The sequence below is a fragment of the Microtus pennsylvanicus genome, chromosome 5 (genome assembly GCF_037038515.1).
Source record: "Microtus pennsylvanicus isolate mMicPen1 chromosome 5, mMicPen1.hap1, whole genome shotgun sequence".
In the NCBI taxonomy this organism is placed as follows: domain Eukaryota; kingdom Metazoa; phylum Chordata; class Mammalia; order Rodentia; family Cricetidae; genus Microtus; species Microtus pennsylvanicus.
The window spans coordinates 30,673,236-30,695,173 of record NC_134583.1 but is presented as its reverse complement, the minus strand read 5'-3'; the positions used below and the strand labels follow the sequence as shown (position 1 = coordinate 30,695,173).

Genomic DNA, 21,938 nt, shown 5'->3' with positions numbered 1-21,938 from the left:
CCTCATATTCTTTCTTAATTTCTTTCTTAATCCATTTTTTTCAGTAGTGAGTTTTTCAGTGTCCATGATTTTATAAGCTTTTTGTTATATCTGTTTTTGTTGAAATATAACTTTATTTCATGCTGGTTAGATAGGATGCAGAATGTTATTTCAATTTCTTGAATCTGTTAAGTCTTGTTTATGTCTAAGAATGTACTTAGTTTTTGAGACTGTCCCATGAATTGCTGAGGAAAAGATATATTCTTTTGTGTTTGGGCAAAATATTCTATAAAGAATTGTTAGGTTCATTTGGTTTATAACTATGCTGCAGCATTTCTCTGTTTAGCTTTTGTCTGGGCAACCTGTCTGTTAGAAAGAGTAGGGTATTGAAGTCTTGCAATATCAGTGTTTGATGTCAATGGTATTTAAGCTGTAGTGGTATTTGTTTTAAGAACTTGGGAACCCTTATGTCAGGTACATCATATTTAAGAAATGCCATGTCCTTTTGGTGATTTTTTTTCTTTAATGGATATGTAGGGTCCTTCCCTATTTATTGTGATTAATTTTTGTTTAAAGCCTATTTTGTCAGATATTAAAATGGCTACACCATTTTTCTTAGTTCAATTTGGTTGGAAAATCTTTTTTCCATTTTTTTTACTTTGAGGTGATGTCTATAGTTGGTGGTAAACTGTTTTTCTAGGATATAGCAGAAAATGGATACTGTTTGTCATCCATTCTTTTAATCTGTCTTTTTGTTGGAGAATTGATACCAATGATATGGAGTTTCATCAATGAACAGTGGTTGTTGATTTCCATAATTTTTGTTGTATGGTGTGTGTGTGTGCTTTTCTTCTTTTGATTTGCTTGTCTGGGATTATTTATTCCTTGTGTTTTCTTGGGTGTGGCTAACCTCCTCAGGTTGAGGTTTACCTTCTAGTGCCTTCTGTAGGACTGGGTTTGTAGCTAGATATTGCTTAACTTTGGTTTTAACATGGGATGTTTTATTTTCTTTACCTATTGTGATAGAAAGTTTTGTTGGTTATAGTAGTCTGAACTAGAATATGTAATCTCTTAAGAGTCTGTAGTACATCTTTCCAAGCCTTTCAGTTTTTAAGAGTCTCTATTGAGAAGTAATATGTAATTCTAATAGTTCTGACTTTTTCTGTTAAGTGGTATTTTCCTCTTACAGCTTTTAATATTCTTTCTTTTTGAATGAGCAAAAGTGAATATCTATAAAAAGAGAGAGATTACCATGTGGAGGGTATATACATTTGTACCAGGAAGGTATAGCAGGCTAGATTCAAGGGGCATTCTTATGGAGTAGACACCCTTCAAGTGGGAATATCTCTTGTTTAGAAAGGAGTTAAATGGAAGTGGACTCTACTGTCATGGTAATAGACTCTTATTGCTTTGGAACAAAAAGCACAAATAAACTATTTCTTCAATAAATTGCCTTGGTTTTGTGATTAATCACAGAAACTGAAAAGACTAACACACTATTAACACACTATTAGATTAGCAGTTGGCTATTTTGGTCATATTTATCAATTACTGGTACCAAATTAGAAATCAAACCCAGGTATACAAATAGAGGTATTTATACATATACATATACACATATATGTGTGTATGTATGTATATATATGCTAAATATCAATCTTTGCTGCCTAAAGACCACTCTATAGCAATATAACACACTGACAATACAAATGGCCATGTATTTCCAAAGTGATAAAAATAGTTTTAAATACTAATGAAGCATCCCATTTTAGCTATATTTTCTCAGTTTTTATTTAGAAAGCTCAGTAAAACAGGCATCACAGTTTAGAAATATTTTAATCTCACTGTAATTCAACATTTAAAAAGTTACTCATTTCTGATTTTCAACAATGAAATTTATAAAAATAATTTTGCATTTATAAAATGAATTGTTATCTCACAATAAATTATTTATATCTGTCACCTGAAAAAGTGTATTTTATAAAAGCAATGACTTTTCTTAACAATATCATGATAATACATTGAAAACATCAGTTCTTCTTTGTCCACCATTTCTGGCAGCTTGATGTATAAAAATACTATATTACAAATTCCCTGACAATAGTTATTAAACAAAGTTAATAGCAATAGTTTTTTAAACATAACTTTTTCATAAATTTTTATTAACACATTATTCACCCAAATATAAATTTTATATTCTGTGTTTTTAGATGATTTGCCATGGTCTGAATGCCCAAATGCCTCCTCACTTATGTTGCTACACAGTCAAAAATATGCTATGCAGAGATGGGGATACTGGAAGGTAAAGAGGTCACGAGGGCTGAGCCTGCATGAGGGAGAATGGTATTCTTACAAAAGTGGTCCCTGAGAGTTGTTTCACAAATAGCCATCTATAGATCAGAGAGAGAATCTGATAATTCTTTGCTCATGGGCTTCCTAACATGGACAGCAATGAGAAATAAATTTCTGTTGTTTACTTTTCCCAGTATATCGTATTTTCTTATAGTGACCCAGGTAGACTAGTTTTTTATTTTAGGAGAGTAACATTAAAGAAGGAAACAAAACCTACAAATGATATTTATACTCACGAGATTTAGTTACTTGTTTGTTTCATGGAACAAGAGTAAATTTTCAAAATATTAAGAATTAAAGAACCCCTCTTTCTCTTTGCCTTCCCCCTCACTCACTCAATGTTATATTTTAGTTTACAAGGGTAGTTGCAATTGAAGAAATACAGGTGATTCTATGAAAGTGCTGATAGCTGTCAGACTACTTCACTTTTAGAGCCGAGTTAGTTCATATGAAAATGGTCTTTGTACCACTAGAAAGGTGGAAACAATGACTCATAGTCTGAGTAACTGGGAAGGTCCCTGGAAAACCTTAACCCAAATCTTACAACTTTGGATGCTTTTTAACTTTTGATATATATTCGATTTTATATACTTATATAATAATATTTATATTCATGTATTCAACCATTTTCACTACTTCTGTAAATATAAAAAGGAAAGAACAAGAAAGGCTGGGAGAAGGAGAGCAAGTACACACAGAGGTGGGGCTATTACTGCTTCATAAGGTGTCCTATAATTAATGCCTTGAAAATAAATTCCAGATGTAGGTACTACATCAACTAGTTGGGGCTACTTTTTAGTCAAGAATTAGATGTTCAGTATATTCCTATGCTGCAAATTTCCCTAAGTAATCAAAACCAATCTTGTGTATTTTTATGTTCTTTAGTTTTATAGGGAAAGATGTGAGGATTGCAAAAGGTATAAGACTGATCTCTTACCCTCATTGCAAATATTGTAAGCAGTTTGTGTACTTATTACCTTCATTCATGAGCACTATGGCAAATAATATTCCATTGTCAGCCTGGATATATTTTAAAAACCACATCCTTACCCAATCTCATTAAAACCAACCAGATCTGGGTTTGCACAAATGTGTTCAAAGACATGTTCTCCGGTGTCCTTTCTCCCAGAGTTGTATAACCTGAGCTGACACAGGTTCACATAGAAAGACTTTCCTGGTTTCCCAGAGAGCTGGTGTGGGGATGCGCCAAAGTCTAATGAATGAGTGAGTTTCCATATTTCCTAAGAGTGAGACATGAATTCCCGTCTATATTGAGCCATTGCTTGGCATGACTTTGTTTTACTATGGCTTGTATCATCACTAAAAGAAGTAACATGCCTTCCCTTAGCAGACCTCTTCAAATTTAGTCACATTGCAGAGTATATCCAGTCATCCTTAAAATGGCGTTAGTTCTCTGAAGTTAACACAGAAACATTTGCTGCAGGTAGCAGAAGGCCCCGACTACTATCCTTTCGAGAAATGCTCTAGTCCACAGCTACCGCTCACCTTCTCTAATCTTCAAGTTTACAATTTATTTTTTTAAATAATTGGTTTATTTTTATATTACCTAGTGTTGCTGATCTACTTTTAACCAATAAGAACATTTAATTCTGCACCACATTACAACAAAGCAATTATTTACAGATTTAAATTAATATTATGAAAAAAAAAGAAAGCCATACATAAGATCCCAGTAGCGTGGGCACAGTGCAGGAATAGTTGGAAACAATACACTATAAAAAAAAAAAACAAAAACAAAAAAAACCTTCAAATTCAAATATACAGAGGTTGCATGTGAAAGCTTTCCTTTACAGCAACAATAAGCATAATGTGGTTACAAACAAGAAAATAGGATACCACCTTACAACAGCACCATGGAGAAGCAAGCCTTGCCTAAAAGTTGGCAAAAGTACCATCCTGAGACATTTCAAGAGCAATGGGTTTCACATTGACACAGTACCATTCAGAAGCAAGCACCTTCTCACAACTGCTTTTGTTTAGAGAGGGACTGGTGTGAAATGACGGACGCCTGATTCGCAGTGATTTTGTACTGTTCTTGACCAGAGCCCTGGGGTGGGGAAGGGAGTGGGGTTTCCGGAGTTGCTGAAAAGGAAACACAGAATAGTGTATGTTAGCCATCTCTCTGCCGCACCGCACAAGGTTCTACAGAATGTCAATAGGCATTAGTATATTTAGAGAAAAGGTCACATTGATGTTTAGAATGAATTATCAGGCCCCTGACACACTAATGGTGAGATGCTCATCCTCTCTTCCCACATAAAGTTAAACAATGAGAGACGATCATGCTAAGCAATCTGTTCTCACTTCAAAATGTTTCCTGGCTTTCATATGTTCTCCTATACACCCAGAAGAAAGAAGTTACTAAAGACAATTATTAAAATGTTGATTTATCCCAAATATTAGAAAGAGCAATCTTCATAACATCTCTAGTCAAGATATGTATAAAATGAGCATATATGTGGCTTGCATTCTATACATTTTATATGATCTAAAAATTAAAGTTCAGTTGCTTTACAAGAGTTTTGAAATCTAAGCCGCAGCCCATAACCTCTGGAGCACGCTAGTTTGTTGCTATACAATCCTATTACAATTGAGCTGGCCTGCTCCTTCCCCTTCAATGCTAAGAGCAAACCTGCATAATCGAATAGAAAGTAATTGAATATAAAAAATTGAATTGAAAATTTTTTTGAAATGTAGTTTGAATACTTTATTGAGTAGCAATATATTTCTTCCTATCGTGGAATTTTAGTATATTGTAAAATAAAATCTATGATATCCTTTAACTTTTAAAAACAAAATATTTGATATAACTAATATTAAATGTTTACTCATAAACGTCATAGATTTTTCAGTTTTTAAAGAATGCATATAAAAACAAGAACAATCTCCTTATGGCTGCTATTCTTTAATACCTTATATTATTGCTAAGTATGGATTAGCAATTACTTCAAAAATCTTTCCCGAGACAGGGTTTCTCTGTAGCTTTGGAACCTATCCTGAAACTAGCTCTTGTTGACCAGGCTGGCCTTGAACTCACAGAGATCCAACTGTCTCTGCCTCCCAAGTGCTAGGAATAAAGGCGTGTGCCACCACCACCCCGCAAAAAGCAGCACTTAATTTTTTAAATTTTTATTAAGCTCTACATTTTTCTCTGCTCCCCTCCCTCCCTCTCCCCTCCCCTTCAACCATCTCCTAAGGTCCTCATGCTCCCAATTTACTCTAGAGATCTTGTCTTTTTCTGCTTCCCATGTATATTAGATCTATGTATGTCTCTCTGTAATGTGGCTTGTTTGAATAAAAATACAGAAAATTTCTACTCAAATTATTTCTTGATAAATAGAGCAGTTTTAAATTTTAGGAATCTTCTATAAAGATCAAAGAACCACTGATTTCTTTTAGCTGATGCTTAACGTCTCACTTCGCATAAAATACAAACAGTTCCAAGTGAGCACGAGCAAGCTCAAGTTTTCCTTTACAAGCCAGTCAAGTAGAACTCCAAAAATGTGAAACTACATGGGCCATGTGGGTGCACCAAAATTATAAATAGTTATTAAAGACTATTTTATGTTCAGTAGGCAATGCAAATGTGCATAAAATTCTATCACTATAACAAAAGCCAGTGAAGTGCATTACCTGGTTTGATATCAAAAGAAAATAGACGAAAAGTAAAATTTTGATTAATAGGTACAGATTCATAAGCACTGTTTTATGTTTTGATATGAGGCATTTCTCTCAGACCACATATGAATGGCTTAGCCTCAAATTGGTGGTGCCTTGGAAGTGGTGGAAACTTCAGCTGGAAGTAGATCTTTGGGGAATGCCTCTGGAAAGTGGTTTGTGCATGCCCCAATCCTCTCTCTAATTCTTTGCTTCTTGGCTGCCTTGAAAGGAGAAGTTTTTCTGCACTAAGCCCTGTCTAAAGTTGTCTGGTCATTCTCCCTGCAGTGGGCGGAATGTAGCAAGCACATTATGAAAGCACTGAAACCAGGTACCAAAACCAATATTTTCTGGTGAGTAGTCAGTCCCTCTTAGTTCCCGCCATAGTGATGAACATTGATTCACAGATAATTAACCAATCAATCTAGATGCCATGTTAAATAGAATCTTTATCCCCAGAGTAACTTTAAAAAGTCAAACCTGCATTAAGCCTACACCAATGAGTGGTTAACATGGCCACCAACAACTTATAACACTTAACAGTTTTTTAAATTCTAAAGATTTAAATTCTTAAGTAGCCACATTTTGCACAATTATTATTTGTTGTAATTGTAGTTACCATAGCTTAGTGAAAATGCACTAATCTTTTAACAACGTGGTTTAAAATCCAGTTACCATGGTAACGTACAATTACTCACGAATACCTGCGTAAACAAAACTTAGTCTCAATCTTCCATCTAGAAACCACTTCTTAAATAACAGATGCCATTTTGATCAGTCACTGATCACAATGCATCTCTGTCTGCGATAGGCCACTGACACCTTTTGTTTAGCTTAGGCAAAGACACATCATGTAGTTGTCTTCTTTCTTGTCATCACAATAATGATCTCTGGTAACCAGTTAGGAAACTGGATAATTGAAAGAATTGACCAACAGCAATGATAAGCAACAAAGAAATAAAAACAATAATGCTGGAAATTGAAATTCAAGTCTACGCGGGATGATAGCAGAAACAGCTCTGCAAATATTACTGCTTTTTAAGGCTAGAAACATGCATCCAGGAACTTAGAAAGGAATACATGTTTGTGTAAGGGAGAGAAACTTTGATTTAAAAAAAAAAAAAGCAATGGAAGTGAAATCAACAAAGGAAAAAAAGTCCTAATGAACAAATTTGCACAGCTACATCGGGACATTGAGCCTGGAAAATGTAAGATGCGGAAAGTTGGTTCAAGCTTCTGAAGGGGTAAAACTGACCACCATTCATGCAAAATGTTTCCTTTCTGTCAGGACATGGTCCAGGATGGGAGTCCTATGAGGAGAACCCTGAGCGACTATGAGAACACTCAAGAAAACAATACAAGAGTCTTGTGACTTCAGTTTCTTCAAAACAAGCAATTGCTTTTAGAATGTGTTTTGTGCTCCTCTGGGTGGAAAAGACGGGAATGAATTTATTTCGGGGTACTCATTATTGCTTGTTATTGTTATTCAATTCAATATTTAAACTTTTATTCTTTGTATGGAAAAATGTGTTTTTGCCACATGTGTCTTGTTCTTGTGATTGTATCAGTTCGAACTCAGGAGAACTTTACTTAGGTGACCTTTCTTAACCCTCACAGTATAAATTGTCCCAGACTTTGTGTAAAGTTGGCTATTACATACTTTAATTCACCTCACTTATAGGCTCCATTCTCCCTGATCCCACAAACCCTAGAAAGGTGAGTCCTTCTAAAGTGTTAAGGCAGCAAGGAACACTCAAACTAGTCTGTTATGTTTTTAACAACAAAATTATATGGTGTTACTTCTCACTGTTTCTGATCCCTTATATCACGTTTATTTTTTCAAATTCTTAATACGTTTTCTATCTGTAGTGAAGAGCTTTTGGTATTTTATAAATTTTACAGGTCATGAGCAACCATACTGTTTATTACAATTTGTTGGTTTAGTTTCCATTTAATGGCTATTTGTATGGCTCTATACCAACACCAAGGCAGACACTATCTGTATATTTTATGTTGCCCAGACTTATAGAATAGAAAAAATTTAAGTTTTTACATCTTCAGTTTGGGATTCGAACTCATACCTTGAGAGAGTAAGTAATGACCTGAGTATTTAAGTCTCATATATCTAACTACGGTGGAGGAAATCCCATCTAAGATCTGCAGTTCCTGGGAACTGAGAGTTTCCTATCCTAAGTTATAATTTCCCCAAATAACTAAAGTTAAGAGATGTTACAGATGGGGTTTCTTCAGATACTTACAGATTTGGTCTGTATGAACCAATGTGGACATGGGACCTAAAAGTATCGTTTGCCCAGTTAGTGGATCCTGAGACAAATGGGGGTGCATTGGGTGATGGAGATGGCTTCCATCATTGGCAGCACCTACGAAAGACATAAAAAGGCTTGCATTAGTGACATTTACTGTGGCTTCACCTTGATGCACGTTTCCAATGATCGTTTAAATGCTACTATTTGCAAAGTACATTTGGAAAAATTCAGAAACAAATGTAGAGCACTACCCCCATGTTAAAGACAATGTCCGCTTTCATGGTGCGTTGGAGAAATAAATGCTATATCATAATATTGAGTATTAATAATGGACCTTGTGTGCTGTTTCCTGGAATCATTAGGTTTCCTGCCTGTTGTTAAAGCAATTCCAAGAATCACTTACCTCAAGTTTATAGTATTTGGATTCACCCTAATGGCATGAACAACTTTTATTTCGGAAAGATAACATTAGGAACACATTAAGTACCAGAAAACTAAAAATAGATATAGTGACTTTCCAAGGAAATTTAATCTAAATCAGAACATAAAATAACGATTCCTTAACTTATTCCTGACATTTATTGCAACCCTGAAGTAGCATTTTCTTCTTCTACGAGTTTATGTCAGTTAATTCCTTCAGGGGCAAAGTGTTCATTTTTCAGTCATTTGATTCGTATATGGGTTAAGCAGCAATTTCTTTGTTTTTAGACTTTTAAGGAAGTGAAAGTCAAAAGAATCCATACTTCTCAAAGCCCTCAAAGTGAGGAATGCATTCTAGTGAGCACACATGGAAGAGTCTGGGGATTGAAGTCAGAGGCCAGGCCCACAAGCAATGCTAAGGGCTAGGAAGAACTGGCATCGTAATCTATTCAAGATCCTTTGTCTACCTCACATAGTGTAGACTCTCTATGTGCAGCAAACTAGATTTTGTATGCCCTGTTAGAAGACCAACAACAGGGAGGAATGGGAACCTCAAACTAATGAAGTAATTCTAGGTCAAAGGAAATAAAGGGGGACCATCCTCTTGTGCATGGGCAGTAAAGCTAAGCAATAAGGAAGTGCGGAAGTGCACTCACCGCCCAGCAACATCTCCTGGAGGAGGTTGTCAATTTTCACCATGCCGAACAGTTTGACGAACTGAATTTGCTCAATCATCTGCCAGGTGATGCTCTGCAGGGTGGGCAACAGCAAGAGCAGCTCCCCGAACCTGCCCCGGGAGTCATACTGCCTGTCGTTGATGTAGTCCTCCAGGCTGATCTGGACCTGGAACCGCATGTTCTTAATCTTCACGGGGTCGCTCAGGCCCTTTGCATCTGGTGAGGGAACAGACACAAGCACGCTTAGGAGGCCGGCAGATGGAAGACTCTATAAGGTGGGGAAGGATCGTTTAAGTATCACGCTACTAATTTTCACAGTTTTGAAAACACACCTGGGTCAAAGAACACAATGGCCTTCAAACAGGCATACTCATTGTCATCTATCTGGATCTCTTGGAATGGTCTAACCAGCTCATCGAGGACCCGGTTAGCCACACGGCTGACTTCGACTTCACAGCTGTTACGGTGAATGACGTAGTTGTTTCCTGGAAGAAAATAAAGAATTAACCACTGTCTCTACTGGACTGTTGTGATGGAGGAAGGTCATTGGTTAATTAAAAAAGAAACTGCTTGGCCCTGATGGGTTAGAACATAGGTGGGTGGAGTAAACAGAACAGAATGCTGGGAGGAAGAGGAAGTGAGCTCAGATGCCAGGCCATTGCTCTCTGGGGCAGACACAATGAAGCTCCGACCCAGGATGGACATAGGCTAGAATATTCCCGGTAAGCACACCTTGGGGTGCTACACACATTATTAGAAATGGGCTAGTCCAAAGTGCTAGAGTTAGCCGAGAAGAGGCTAAATATAATGGGCCAAACAGTGTTTAAAAGAATACAATTTGTGTGTTGTTATTTCGGGGCATAAGCTAACCAGGCAGCTGGGAGCTGGGTGGCAGGAAAGCAGCCCACAGCTCCTTCAACACTGTTGGACGCTGTTTGCCTTTTTATGTATTGGTGTTCAAAATGGTGTCCTGTGGCATGGACTGTGTTAGGTATTGCACCTTCCCATGGCACTGAATTGTCAGGCGAGAACATCAGAACACTCAGAGAGAATCGATAACGATAATGTACCCGTGTGCGTTTTAACAGCCTCCGTCACTGGTGATAACAAAAAGTAGACTCATAACCAGCTAATAATTGACAGGGGCGAATCGACCGGTAATGATTAGCCTTCCTCTGTGTCAGGCCTCTATTAGTGCCTCAGTCCTTAACGAGCTGAACACAAATCCTAAAGAATCCTCCTTGCTAACAGTGGATTAAAGCCAGCATGCTTCGGTGCTCTTAGAGTAAGAACAGATCAGATGCAGTTTAAACAAGCTTAAGCGTGGGAGAAGAATTAGCACGGGCATTGTCACGAGTTGCCTCACAGATAGTATACTCCATTTTTAGGGTTTGTTCTTTTATGTGTGTGTGTAAGGGGAGGCAGGTCTGCAATACATTCAGCCTATGCATAGAAGTCAGAGGACACCCTCACTTTGCACATCATTTAATCCAGTATATCTCTGTTGCTCCGTGTTGTATGCCCTGCTAGTGGGCCCGTAAGCATTCCAGAAACCTCCCTCGTTTGCCTGCCCTCCCCAATAGAAGTCCTGGGCCTACAGATGCATGTCATAGCACCTGATGTTACATAAGTCTTGGAGATTTGTACTCAGTTCTTCACAATTATGTGGAAAGGACTTGACCCCCTCAGCCATCGCCCCAGGCTCTTCTTCCTTATTGTGCCACCTGATTTTAATTTCAGGTTGACTCAGGCTAGAGTTAACTGAGCAGAAGGAACCTCAATTGAAAAACACCTCCATAAGATCTAGCTGTAGGCAAACCCATTGGGTATTTTAGTGATTGAAACTGGTGGTTGGGTTCTATAACAGAGCAGGCTGAGCAAGCCATGAGAAGCACGTCAATAGGCAGCATCCCTCCATGGCCTCTGCATCCGCTCCTGCATCTAGGCCCCTGCTCTGCTTGAGCTCCTGCCCTGACATCCTTCAGTGATGCAGGAAGTCATGTGGAAGTGAAGGCAAAGTACACGCTTCCCTCCACAAGTAGCTTCTGGTCCGTGTTATCACAGTAATAGAAATCCTATCTAAGACACTTAGTTTCTTTACATAGAGGTGACTTGGCCAATTTATTGAACTGAGTTCAAGGGAGTTCGGAAATGTGATAGAGCAGAGCAGCTAACCCTCCAAATATTTCTATCTTAGACATTCTCTGGGTATAATGTGGTAAATATTTATCACAGTTTAAAAAATAAACATATCCTGGTACTATATAAAAAGATATATTTTTAATTATCCCACTGTAGGTAAAGGTGACTATTATTATTTGGATCTTGGATATCTCCCAAAGGCTTATACATTGAATTTTTAAACTGCAATTTACAGCATCACTGGGAAATAGTAAAGCCTTTAAAACTGAGGTGCTCAGGGAAGGGAAGGGGTTAGTTCACTGAAGATATGCCCTTTTTTAATTTGATTTTTTTTCCCCTGCACAGGTATTTGGTGTCCATGTCTACCTGTGCAGCACATTATGTGCTGAGTACCCACAGAAGCCTGAAAGGGTTGTCAGATCACCTTGAACAGACAGCTGTGAGCTACCTTGTGGGTACCAGGAATCAAACCCTGGTCCTCTGGAAGAACAGTTAATGCTCAACCCCTGAGTCATCTCTCCGGTCCTCAAGGTGTCCTTTTGAAGGGAGTATATGTACACTATATTTCTCTCTCTTTTTAACATGAACAGTGTCCTCTGCAGAATACGCCTTCCACAGTGTTCTGTGCTGTCCCCTGTCTAGAGCAACAGGGTCAAGCACCTATAAACAGAAACCTCTGGAACTGGGAGCCACATAAACTTTTCACCTTTGTTTGTTTGGACGGATGGGTTTTGGAGACAGGGCTTTTCTGGGTAGTGTGACCATCCTGGAACTTGTTCTGGAGACCGTGCTGGCCTTGAACTCAAAATTGTGCCTGCCTCTACCTCCTGAGTGCTGGAATTAAAGATGTGAGCCACCAATACCTGGCTTCACCATTCCTCCTTTTAAGTTGATTGTTTCAGGTATTTTTCCAACGTTCTGTATGTCCCAAAGTATCCAAACACTGAAGTGCCAACCTATCTCCCAGATCCAATGTCAGCTTCTTGATGTGTGAGGGACTAAAATATCGTATATATTTAAAGTGTGCAAATGTAATGCTCGTATATACACATACATGGAAAGAGAGATGATTACCACAGCCACACAAACTGAACATACCTATCATTGTATATAGTTATCTTTATGAATATTCTATTCTGTCATGTGAAAAGAGTTGACCTAGTTATTAATGAAAAAATGAGGTATAGCATGCTTGTTTTCCAGGTTATATTATAAAAAGATTTACAGAAAGAACAGAATTCACAGTGTCTGGTAGAAATCCAGCCAACATGTTTAGCTGAGGTCCATGGCACATTCTGTTGTCCCTATTATGGTTTAGAATTCTAGGTCTTGGCTGACTGACTTTCCATCATGATCAAAACATTCACTTCCTCTATTCCTTCATTGCAGAATAGGCATGATAGCAGGGTTTACCACCTTCAGTGAATAAACGAGAGAGTATATGTTAGCACAATGCACTTAAAGCAGAGCATTTAATAAGTGTATATGTTCAATAAATACTTAGCACTCTTACATCGTGTCCCATTCATTTACATTTGGGACTTAAATGTCACTTTGAAGCTAAACTTTTCAGTTAACAGGACAGGACGGAGACAATCTTCAGGGAGAACGCCGGGTCTTCTTGTGTCTTTTCGCCCTACTTACTCTTTTCTACTGTTTTTTTTTTTTCCAGTTTTTTGAGACAGTGTTTCTCCGTGTAACAGCCCTGGCTGTCCCGGAACTAGCTCTGTAGACCAGTCTGACCTCAAACTCACAGAGACCCACCAACCTTTGACTCCCTAGTGCTGGGATTAAAGGGATGCACCACCACTGCCCAACCTCTGTTCTACTTTTGCTGATTCTTACAATTCTACCTACCAGTAGTTTTCAGACATTGCCCGCCCTTTCTAATACAATTAGTTTATAGTGTATTGTGAACAACAAGATCATAGGAAAGAAACATGTTCCTTAAAAGAGTATAAACTAGCCTACTAAGCAGTCTCTGATAGAGCATGAAAGGACGTGGGATTCAATAATTGGACATTTAAATAGTTATTTCTTAAACAAGTCAGCATCAAGATTATGGAGCAAAATCTCTATCACATTTTGCAATTTCAATGTCTCCCCATCATTTCACAGTATTCTGAACTTACATTCAATCAAAACAAAGAGAAGTAGGGCCAGCAAGACTGCCCAGTGAGTAAAGATGGGTTCATCCAAGCGGGAGGACCTGATTCCATTTCAGGGATACACAGAATTGTTCTCTGCTGGCCCAAGGTACCACACACACACACACATACACACATACACACACACACACACACACACACAAACACACACACACATACAAACACACACAAGCACGAGCACATATGCACACATACCACACCCCACACTAGAGCTGAGGAAGGACAGAAGAAACAGCACACACTTCGAAAACAGAGCACCACTGTGTGTTTTGTACATGCAGAAGAGAGCCCACATATCATATCTAGAAAATAAGCATAATTTCTTCTTTAAAAAAATCTTACCCAAAAGCAAAACATCTTTATACATCATGGATCTCTTTGTAGCTCCAAGCAGTAAGTGTTCTCCTGCGTGAGCTCTCAACAGGGCCACCTTAAAGGAAGTTTTGAAGTTTAACAATTAATTATAAAATATAATGATTAAAAGGCAGTACAAGGTGAGTCTGATTAACTTACACTGTTCCTTATGCCTGCCTCCTTTTCTGCCTTTTTTTTTCCTAGCATACAATATTCATACATACTTAAAATGATGAGGTTTCCTAGGTTTTGCTCTTAGCACCTCAGAAACAGTTGCTCTGGGGTAGCAGAGAAAAACGGATCTTCTGTTTTCAAGGCAAGCAGAATGGAGCAGACTTTTCTTCACAGCCCAGTTTTGTGGCCTGCACCTTGTATTCCTGTTTAAACCCAACATACATTTACTAATAGGTTTGGATTTCCTTTGTTTTCATATATAAATGTATTACCAAATGTAGCCCTGAGAATTATGTACAAATATGTACAAACATGATTTCCTGCAAATAATAAATTATATAAACAAAAGCAAACCATAGGCTTGCAAAGAAGAAGGGAAGCTGATTGGCTCCTGCCTGTTTCTAGGTTGGCTGTCTGATTTACAGCGGTGAGCATGGGGACAGAGCTTCATTCTTACACTCAGCTGTGTGCTGAGCCTCCAGAGGAAACAAGATTAGAGTAGCTCATCCCAAGCAACTGCCTCTCCTCTGTCCCCTGCGCAGTATGGTGCCGTTATCCATATGGAATTGTTTGCATCTGAACAGGAGGCCACTTGGAGTGTTCTCCATTCAAATTATTCAATGATGCTGATTAAAGTGTAAACCCAATCCATCCACTGCTTTTCTTCTCTGTGATTTACACCCTGGTCCAGGCGGTCACTTGTTTCCTGGACCACTCCAGCAAACTCAGTAGTTGTTTTTAGCTTCTCTATTACTTCCCCAGGTGACGCATCTTCTCATACGTGTATATGAGGAGCTCAATCAATACAACACCTCGGCTATAAACTTTTCAGTGGCTTCATATTGTCTTTGAAAGCAAATCCAGATCTCTCCGTTGTGGCCTCAGAGATGACACGAGGTGAGCAGACATTCCCTCCTCTGCCTCCTGCCCCGGCCCTGCGTTATCACCCAGCACTCACTGTTCACGCTGCTCCACCTGCCTGAGAACCTTTGAGCGCAGTGTGCACGCACTCAGGATTCTTCTCCTCGACCTTGGTCCCCGCCAATCTGTTCTTGGGGGATGCCTTCTCGGATTCCCACTCTAAGTCCTTCCATCCCAGACCTGCTCATCCTTCAACACATTTAGCTCCATTTTATGGAATTTCATAGAACCTATCCCCACCTAGAGTCAACTTACTCATAACTTATGCATATTTTTTATTGTCAATCTCTCCCGAATAGAACACAAGGTTTATGAGACCAGTGAAGCAATCTGCACTTTTACTGCAGGATCCCCTCAGCACCTAACTGAAACCAGTAGTTTCCTAATAAATAGTCATCTCGTGGATTTATGGATGGGATAAACTGATCTGAGGTCCAGTTTCAGGAACTGTAAAATGGAGATAACACCTACCCCACAGAGCTCCTAAAGGAATTAAATGGAACAGCATAATTGATCATACATTTGAGAGTTCATTTCCCAGTGCCTCACAGATAACATTCACTAACCATAACTACTAACGTTATGTTGTTAATATTAATGAGCAGTAAACAAAGACTTTTAAACTAGTTACTGGTCTCCAATTTCCCAGTATTTCAACCATTGTCTTTATATATAAGTCAGCAGGATTTTTAAAACTAAAGATAATAAAAATATAAAGCTGATAAATAACACAGCCCTACTTATATTGCTTGGGGTGAGACTGGCAGGTTTTAGCAATTTAGCATCATTCACTCTGGCATAATCTCATGAGCCAAGCTATCTTTACGACATGTCCATAACTGTGACTCATACCAGGAAGGGAGTTACAAAACACTGCAAGAGTGATTTCAGTTTTCATGGAACTTTTTCCTGTCACCAAGTAAAATGCCTTCCTAGAACTGTAACTGCTGCCTTCCTCTGATGGTCCTGCTCTGTCCTGGTGTTAGAACTGTAACTGCTGCCTTCCTCTGATGGTCCTGCTCTGTCCTGGTGTTAGAACTGTAGCTTCTACATTCCTCTGATGGTCCTGCTCTGTCCTGGTGTTAGAACTGTAGCTTCTACATTCCTCTGAAGCTTCTGCTCTGTCCTGGTGTGTGACTATTTCCCTCTTTCTTGATTTTTACACAATCACCCTTGGTTTTTCTTATATTTGTTACAGTTTTCTGCGTCAGTGACTACATTGGTCAGAGGATGTATACACACACACTGGCTTAAAGTCTTGGTTTGGTTAACTCTTTCAGTGTGAAAGAAATAGAGATTTTAAGACCATTTTCATCTATGAGAAGGTATACAATCTTTAGAAAGAAAAGTTCAAAGTGACTCGAATCCAAACGAATCCTTATATGCTAATTAGGAAATCCAAGTTTCTAGTTATTAATTAAATTTCTTAATATAAATATACCAAGTTTAAAAATGCATATGTTAGGAAAGAAGATTATATCTTATTTTGCTTTTCTTTTCTTTTTTTTTTTTTTAAGATTTCAGCTCTGTGGGTACCGTGTCACACCTATATTTCAAAACAATAAGTGCCAGAGCAAAACTGATAGAATGAGAGAAAAACCTGACATGCTAATTATATAAATGATCCACAAAGACACCAATATATCCTGTTTGGTTTCTGCCAAGGAGTTCCCAGGCATTTCTGAAGACACTAATGATGGACCTTCAGGAAACTAAAGACAGTACAGCACACCATCTCCTTCCTCTAACTTACAAACATTTACTTCTCTAACACCAGAAAACCGCACGAATGCGGTTATTTGTTATTTATCCTTCCTTCTCATGTAACATTTAAACCCCAAGACTAAAGACAATTACTTGATCAACTCTTAACCAATCAATGCTTTTATCAGAGCCTGACAATAGACACCAGACAATCCTGTCTCTTGATGGAATAGGGAGGTGAAAAGATGAGGAAAAGACCCGTATTTGACTCACAAAATAGTCCACCCATTGTTTAATATATTAAATTAGAAATATAAATCAAAGACAAGAGCTTATCAACTATCCAAAGCACTTTCTCAGGGAGCCATGGTTTCTTCTAAGTCATACCTGGTCATCCAAGGGCAGCTCACAGAAGGCAGGGATGTACTTGGCCCATTCCACCAAGACCAGAAGCTGCTGCTTCATAGACTCACAGACATCACTGATGCTTGCAATTCTCTTCAGGTTTATGTCAGCACTTGCACTGGGGCTTGGGGCTGAGATCTAAGGTTAACAGAACATTGTATTTAATCATCATTGAAACTACTGGATAGCCAGTTAACCTTCTCCTCCTATATTTATAAAGTAAAAAGCATGGATGCAAAACTTATCATTATCATAGTGCTTTTATATATATTAAACATCTTTAATTTGAAAAATAAAATCTTCCTTGGGTTAAAGTTAAATTGAAAATATGTATATATAAATCCATACTCTAAGAGCATAATTTTATTTTAAATACTACATCTATAAACCAGGTAAGGCTTTTTCAGAATTTTGTAGTTCAGCCTGGTTATTTAAAGAAATTAATAGTAACCACAAGAAAAAATACCCTGATTTTATTTTTAATTAAAACTCACATTCTCATTAAGTCCTTCTTTAATTTGTATGAAAATAGCTAGTGAATAAAATTTATAAAATGTGGGAAATATTTAGGAAAGAAACTACAAATATTTATGACACTACATTAAATATAAGGCCATAAAAATAAAATTAAGAAACAACCCTTTGACTAGGCAATGGTGAAATGCTTGACACATAATGATAATCATTTTTAAATTGCAAATGACTTTCAACTGTATGAAAATACAAATGATACTTTAAAATGCTGTCTCATGAAAAGGCAACCTACATAATCAAAGTTTTGTAAAATTAATATTAACCATAGGTTTACACGTGTACGTGTGTGTACATATGCATGTATTTGTCATGTGCACCCAGATGTTTCCTCACCGTTCCCCTTTAAGTCATTTTCTAAATGCTTTATTGGATCATCAAGTAATCTGCAAGTAATAGCGATGATAATGGGATGTTAGCCTCATCATATTACCCCAGTGTTATCAAGAATGAAAGTAGACTCACTGCCTCCTTACAGGGCCTGATTAACTACTTAGCTATTTCATAATTTGCTTTGTCATGGACAAACACCTTGAACATTTCCAATAAAGGCAATGATAAAATATACTCTCTTCAAAAGATTATATGACAGACCCCTAAATGATTGGTCTTTATATGTAAAATGGGTGACTTACCACTTTAACTTTACACCTGATATTCTTATTCTAAAATCTGAAAATAATGATTTACTTTCTTCCCCATTTTGAGAATTCTACCTTTAATTCTCATAAAAACACCTCTTCCTTAAGGAGGTAGTAAATTGACATTTTGAGTTCAAACATAAATTTTAAGGGAAGAAGTTCTGATGGCAAAGTCCTTCAAAATTAGAGCAGTTCAACTAGACTAAAATATTGTCACTAGAGCATTGTGTTTTATTTTTACTCAGCCTCATAAATAAAGAGTCAAACAATTTAAAGATAGGGTCTTGCTCAACAAAATTCAAAACTAAGTCAACAATTCTACTGTGTTCAAAGTGATGTGTCTGAGCCTGTCTAGGTTAACTTTAGCACTGAGCCCAAAGCAGTGAGCTCAGATTACAGCACTTTGCATCAGCAGACATTAGATTCTCTTGAACGGAGCCAGTGCTGAGGTGTGGTGGGTACCTGGCGAGACCGAACTTCAGCTTGTGCCAGAGTGTTTATGGAAGGGATGTTGCTGCCATCAAATGTACTTCTTCTGGTACTTATTCTGTCGCGTTCATTTTGCACAGCTAATGAAAAAAAAATTACAGATGCTGTTAGTTAGATCTCTAATATGGGCTAGGATGTACAGCTAGGAATAAGGAAAAGTACAGAAGTTCAGACATGGTCTTTCAAAAGGCAAAACGTAAAAGGTAAGACTGCCTTTTTTTTCTTCTTGAACTACTTTCAAAAGTAGGAATAGGCAAGTTTGTCACCAGCACTCATAAAATAGAGTTGCTTGCACTTCATGATGGATTGTATGGTTGCGAACTTTTGGGTCACTCACTTTTGAAATGCTATGTTTTTAATAAGATGGCTTCTTATTCTCTCCCAGTTAAAGCTGTAAGGTAGCTAGAGAAGGAACATTGCCTGCCAGGTTGGCCAGGTCAAATATAAGTCACTGTCAGATGTGAGTGAGTCATACTTTCTGAAATTCCTATTTCTTTTAACCATAAAACACCTACCATAATGGAGAGTAAATTTATTTTAGTTAAGATGGCTTAAGCAAATCTGTGACCTTTTATAAAGCAATGTTTACAGATATTCACTTCAGAAATCATTGCACAATTTGAGGTATCCCTCTAGAAGACAGAGACCAGAATACCTGCTTCTCAGAAATATTAAATCATCCCTTACATCATATAAAATGGTCTGAGAGAAGTAGTCCTGTTTCTGTGATTCATAGTGAAAAGAACAAATATGCACATGTCCAAAACTATTACTGAAAACTGAATTTTTAAGCATAAGGGGGAAAAAAGGAAGCATAACCCCATAAATTTGCATAAATACTCAAATAAAAATGTCAGATATCAAAGTTAAATTTCAAAAATAAGGACATAAAATGAACTTCCAATAACCAAAGACAAAAGAAAAAAAAGACCTATAGTCCCTCAATTATTAGGTCAATAAATTCTCTAATTAATTTTGTTAGAAATATGTTGATATTGGCTGGGCAATGGTGGTGCACATCTTTAATCCCAGCACTCGGGAGGCAGAGACAGGTGGATCTCTGTGAGTTCAAGTCCAGCCTGGCCTACAGAGCAAGTTCCAGGACAAACTCCAAAGATACACAAAGAAATCTTGTCTCGAAAAACCAAAACAGAAAGGAAGGAAAGAAGGAAGGAAGGAAGGAAAGAAGGAAGGAAGGAAGGAAGGAAGGAAGGAAGGAAGGAAGGAAGGAAGGAAGGAAGGGAGGAAGGAAGGAAGAAAGAAGAGGTGATGATATCAAACCACCAAAGTTATTTCCAACAGAAAAATTCAACAATTTTTACATCGATGTCACAGAGACCTAAAAGTAGCAGCTAATGACCCTGTTAAGTAAGCAGACAAAAATAATGGGCTTTTGTCTAAAAGAGACATCATTATGGTAGATCAAATATTTAACATTTTATATTAAAAATCATAATTACTAATAGCTCATTTTTTAAAATTATTTTCCATTTATGTGAAAATACACATAAGACATGAAAAATAAGACATCCCTCTGCTTTTCTAAATTTCATTCATATGATCAAACTTTAAAAATGCTGAAAATATCATAAACATTTACAAAATATTTACTGCTTTCAAGTTTTACATGAATCCACATTTCTGTTTCCCCTTAATTAATTTGATATTTTTTTCTGTTTATTGAAACTCAAAAGTTACTTTTTAATCTATTTATTAAAATCAAAACACATCATTTTATGAACATTAAAAGATGTAATTTCACTATTTTCAAAGGTAATTTTATTTCATAAATTGTAAGACTCAAAAGGGAAATGTAGGCTTGGTATTGTTTATAATTTATAAGGTAAAGATTGGTAGGAGGTAATAAGTCAAAAATTTATTTTATAAATTGTGCAATTATTTATTTGAACTACCTAATGTAGCTCTTAGGACATTAGCTATGTCACTTGTTAAAGGAGAAATTGCCTCTTTAATTTAGTGAACTTTACTTTTGTAATATTCTTTTAAGTTTAGCAACATAATAACAGCTAACAAAATTTCCATAATTTTAAATTATTGTGTTAAGAGAAAAAGAGCTATGTCTGAGATGGATTCCTTATTTTTCTTACTTCTACAGCATCATGATTAAATTTAACTTTATTTTTTAAGTTTGTAGTACACTTGTGGAAAACAGCGCTTTGCATGTGACAGACAGATGCACTTGATAAACTATAGGCAAAAACTCTTACAGCTGCTAAGTCTACCAGGTGTTAGGGATGTGTAACACTCTCATTTCTAATCAAATCAGAATTGAAAAGATAGAATGAGATGACTTAACCTGATGAAAATAAAACAACACATATTAAAACCATATCTGCACTGCTTCTGCTTTTGAATAGAATATAAAATTTTCAAGATAGAGGATTATTTTGTCTATCAAGTTCAAAATTCAAATCTCAGTACCTGGAACAGTATTTGGGAAACAGCAATCTCCACGGATATTTTTAAATGGAGGAATGTATAAAAAGATGTAGGTGATGTTCATGAGATAAGTAAATATACCCAGTTGTTACTAAGAATGAAAACTGTGTATGCCATACATCCATAGCTTTAGTCTTCAGATTTGAAGACCCATAGATTTTGCCTGCATAGCGAGTGGTGTCAGAAACGGAGCAGATAAACACCAGCTCTACCACTTACTGCACTACTGGCTAAATTCTTTACCTCGAGGAACTCTGACAGATTCCCCATTAATATATTGAGGGAAATCAGAGCTTATAAGTAGGTGATGTGATTATTGAGAATTCTTACACATTGTTATCAATTTTCATCAATAATGTTAATTATCATCATCATCATCATTATCGTTATTATTACCTTCTTTCTTCATTCCTGCTCTAAAACACTTTCGTAATCGACAGTATCTGCATTGATTCCTTTTATCCTTGTCAACAACACATTGGCGGCTGAACCTGTAGCAGGAAGCACACATTAGCTCACAGAAAACCACCATTTATCAAAGAAATCACATCTGCAAACAGTGAGACTTTAAGTAAG

At 37.2% G+C, this 21,938-nt stretch overlaps 1 protein-coding gene across 5 annotated transcripts in view; it reads right to left on the bottom strand.

The window, feature by feature from the left end:
- Nucleotides 1–1,445: 1,445 nt before the first annotated feature.
- Hnf4g (hepatocyte nuclear factor 4 gamma) overlaps nucleotides 1,446–21,938 on the bottom strand; it is a 147,346-nt gene continuing 126,853 nt past the window's right edge. For all 5 annotated transcript variants that reach the window (XM_075971453.1, XM_075971454.1, XM_075971455.1 and 2 more), the window contains 8 exons: nucleotides 21,759–21,853; nucleotides 18,876–18,982; nucleotides 17,224–17,379; nucleotides 14,026–14,113; nucleotides 9,706–9,858; nucleotides 9,353–9,589; nucleotides 8,268–8,390; nucleotides 1,446–4,434 (listed from right to left, as the gene is read on the bottom strand). In XM_075971453.1, coding sequence (XP_075827568.1) covers nucleotides 4,313–4,434; nucleotides 8,268–8,390; nucleotides 9,353–9,589; nucleotides 9,706–9,858; nucleotides 14,026–14,113; nucleotides 17,224–17,379; nucleotides 18,876–18,982; nucleotides 21,759–21,853 — 1,081 coding nt within the window. In that variant the 3' untranslated portion in view covers nucleotides 1,446–4,312. The remainder of the gene's footprint in view (nucleotides 4,435–8,267; nucleotides 8,391–9,352; nucleotides 9,590–9,705; nucleotides 9,859–14,025; nucleotides 14,114–17,223; nucleotides 17,380–18,875; nucleotides 18,983–21,758; nucleotides 21,854–21,938) is intronic.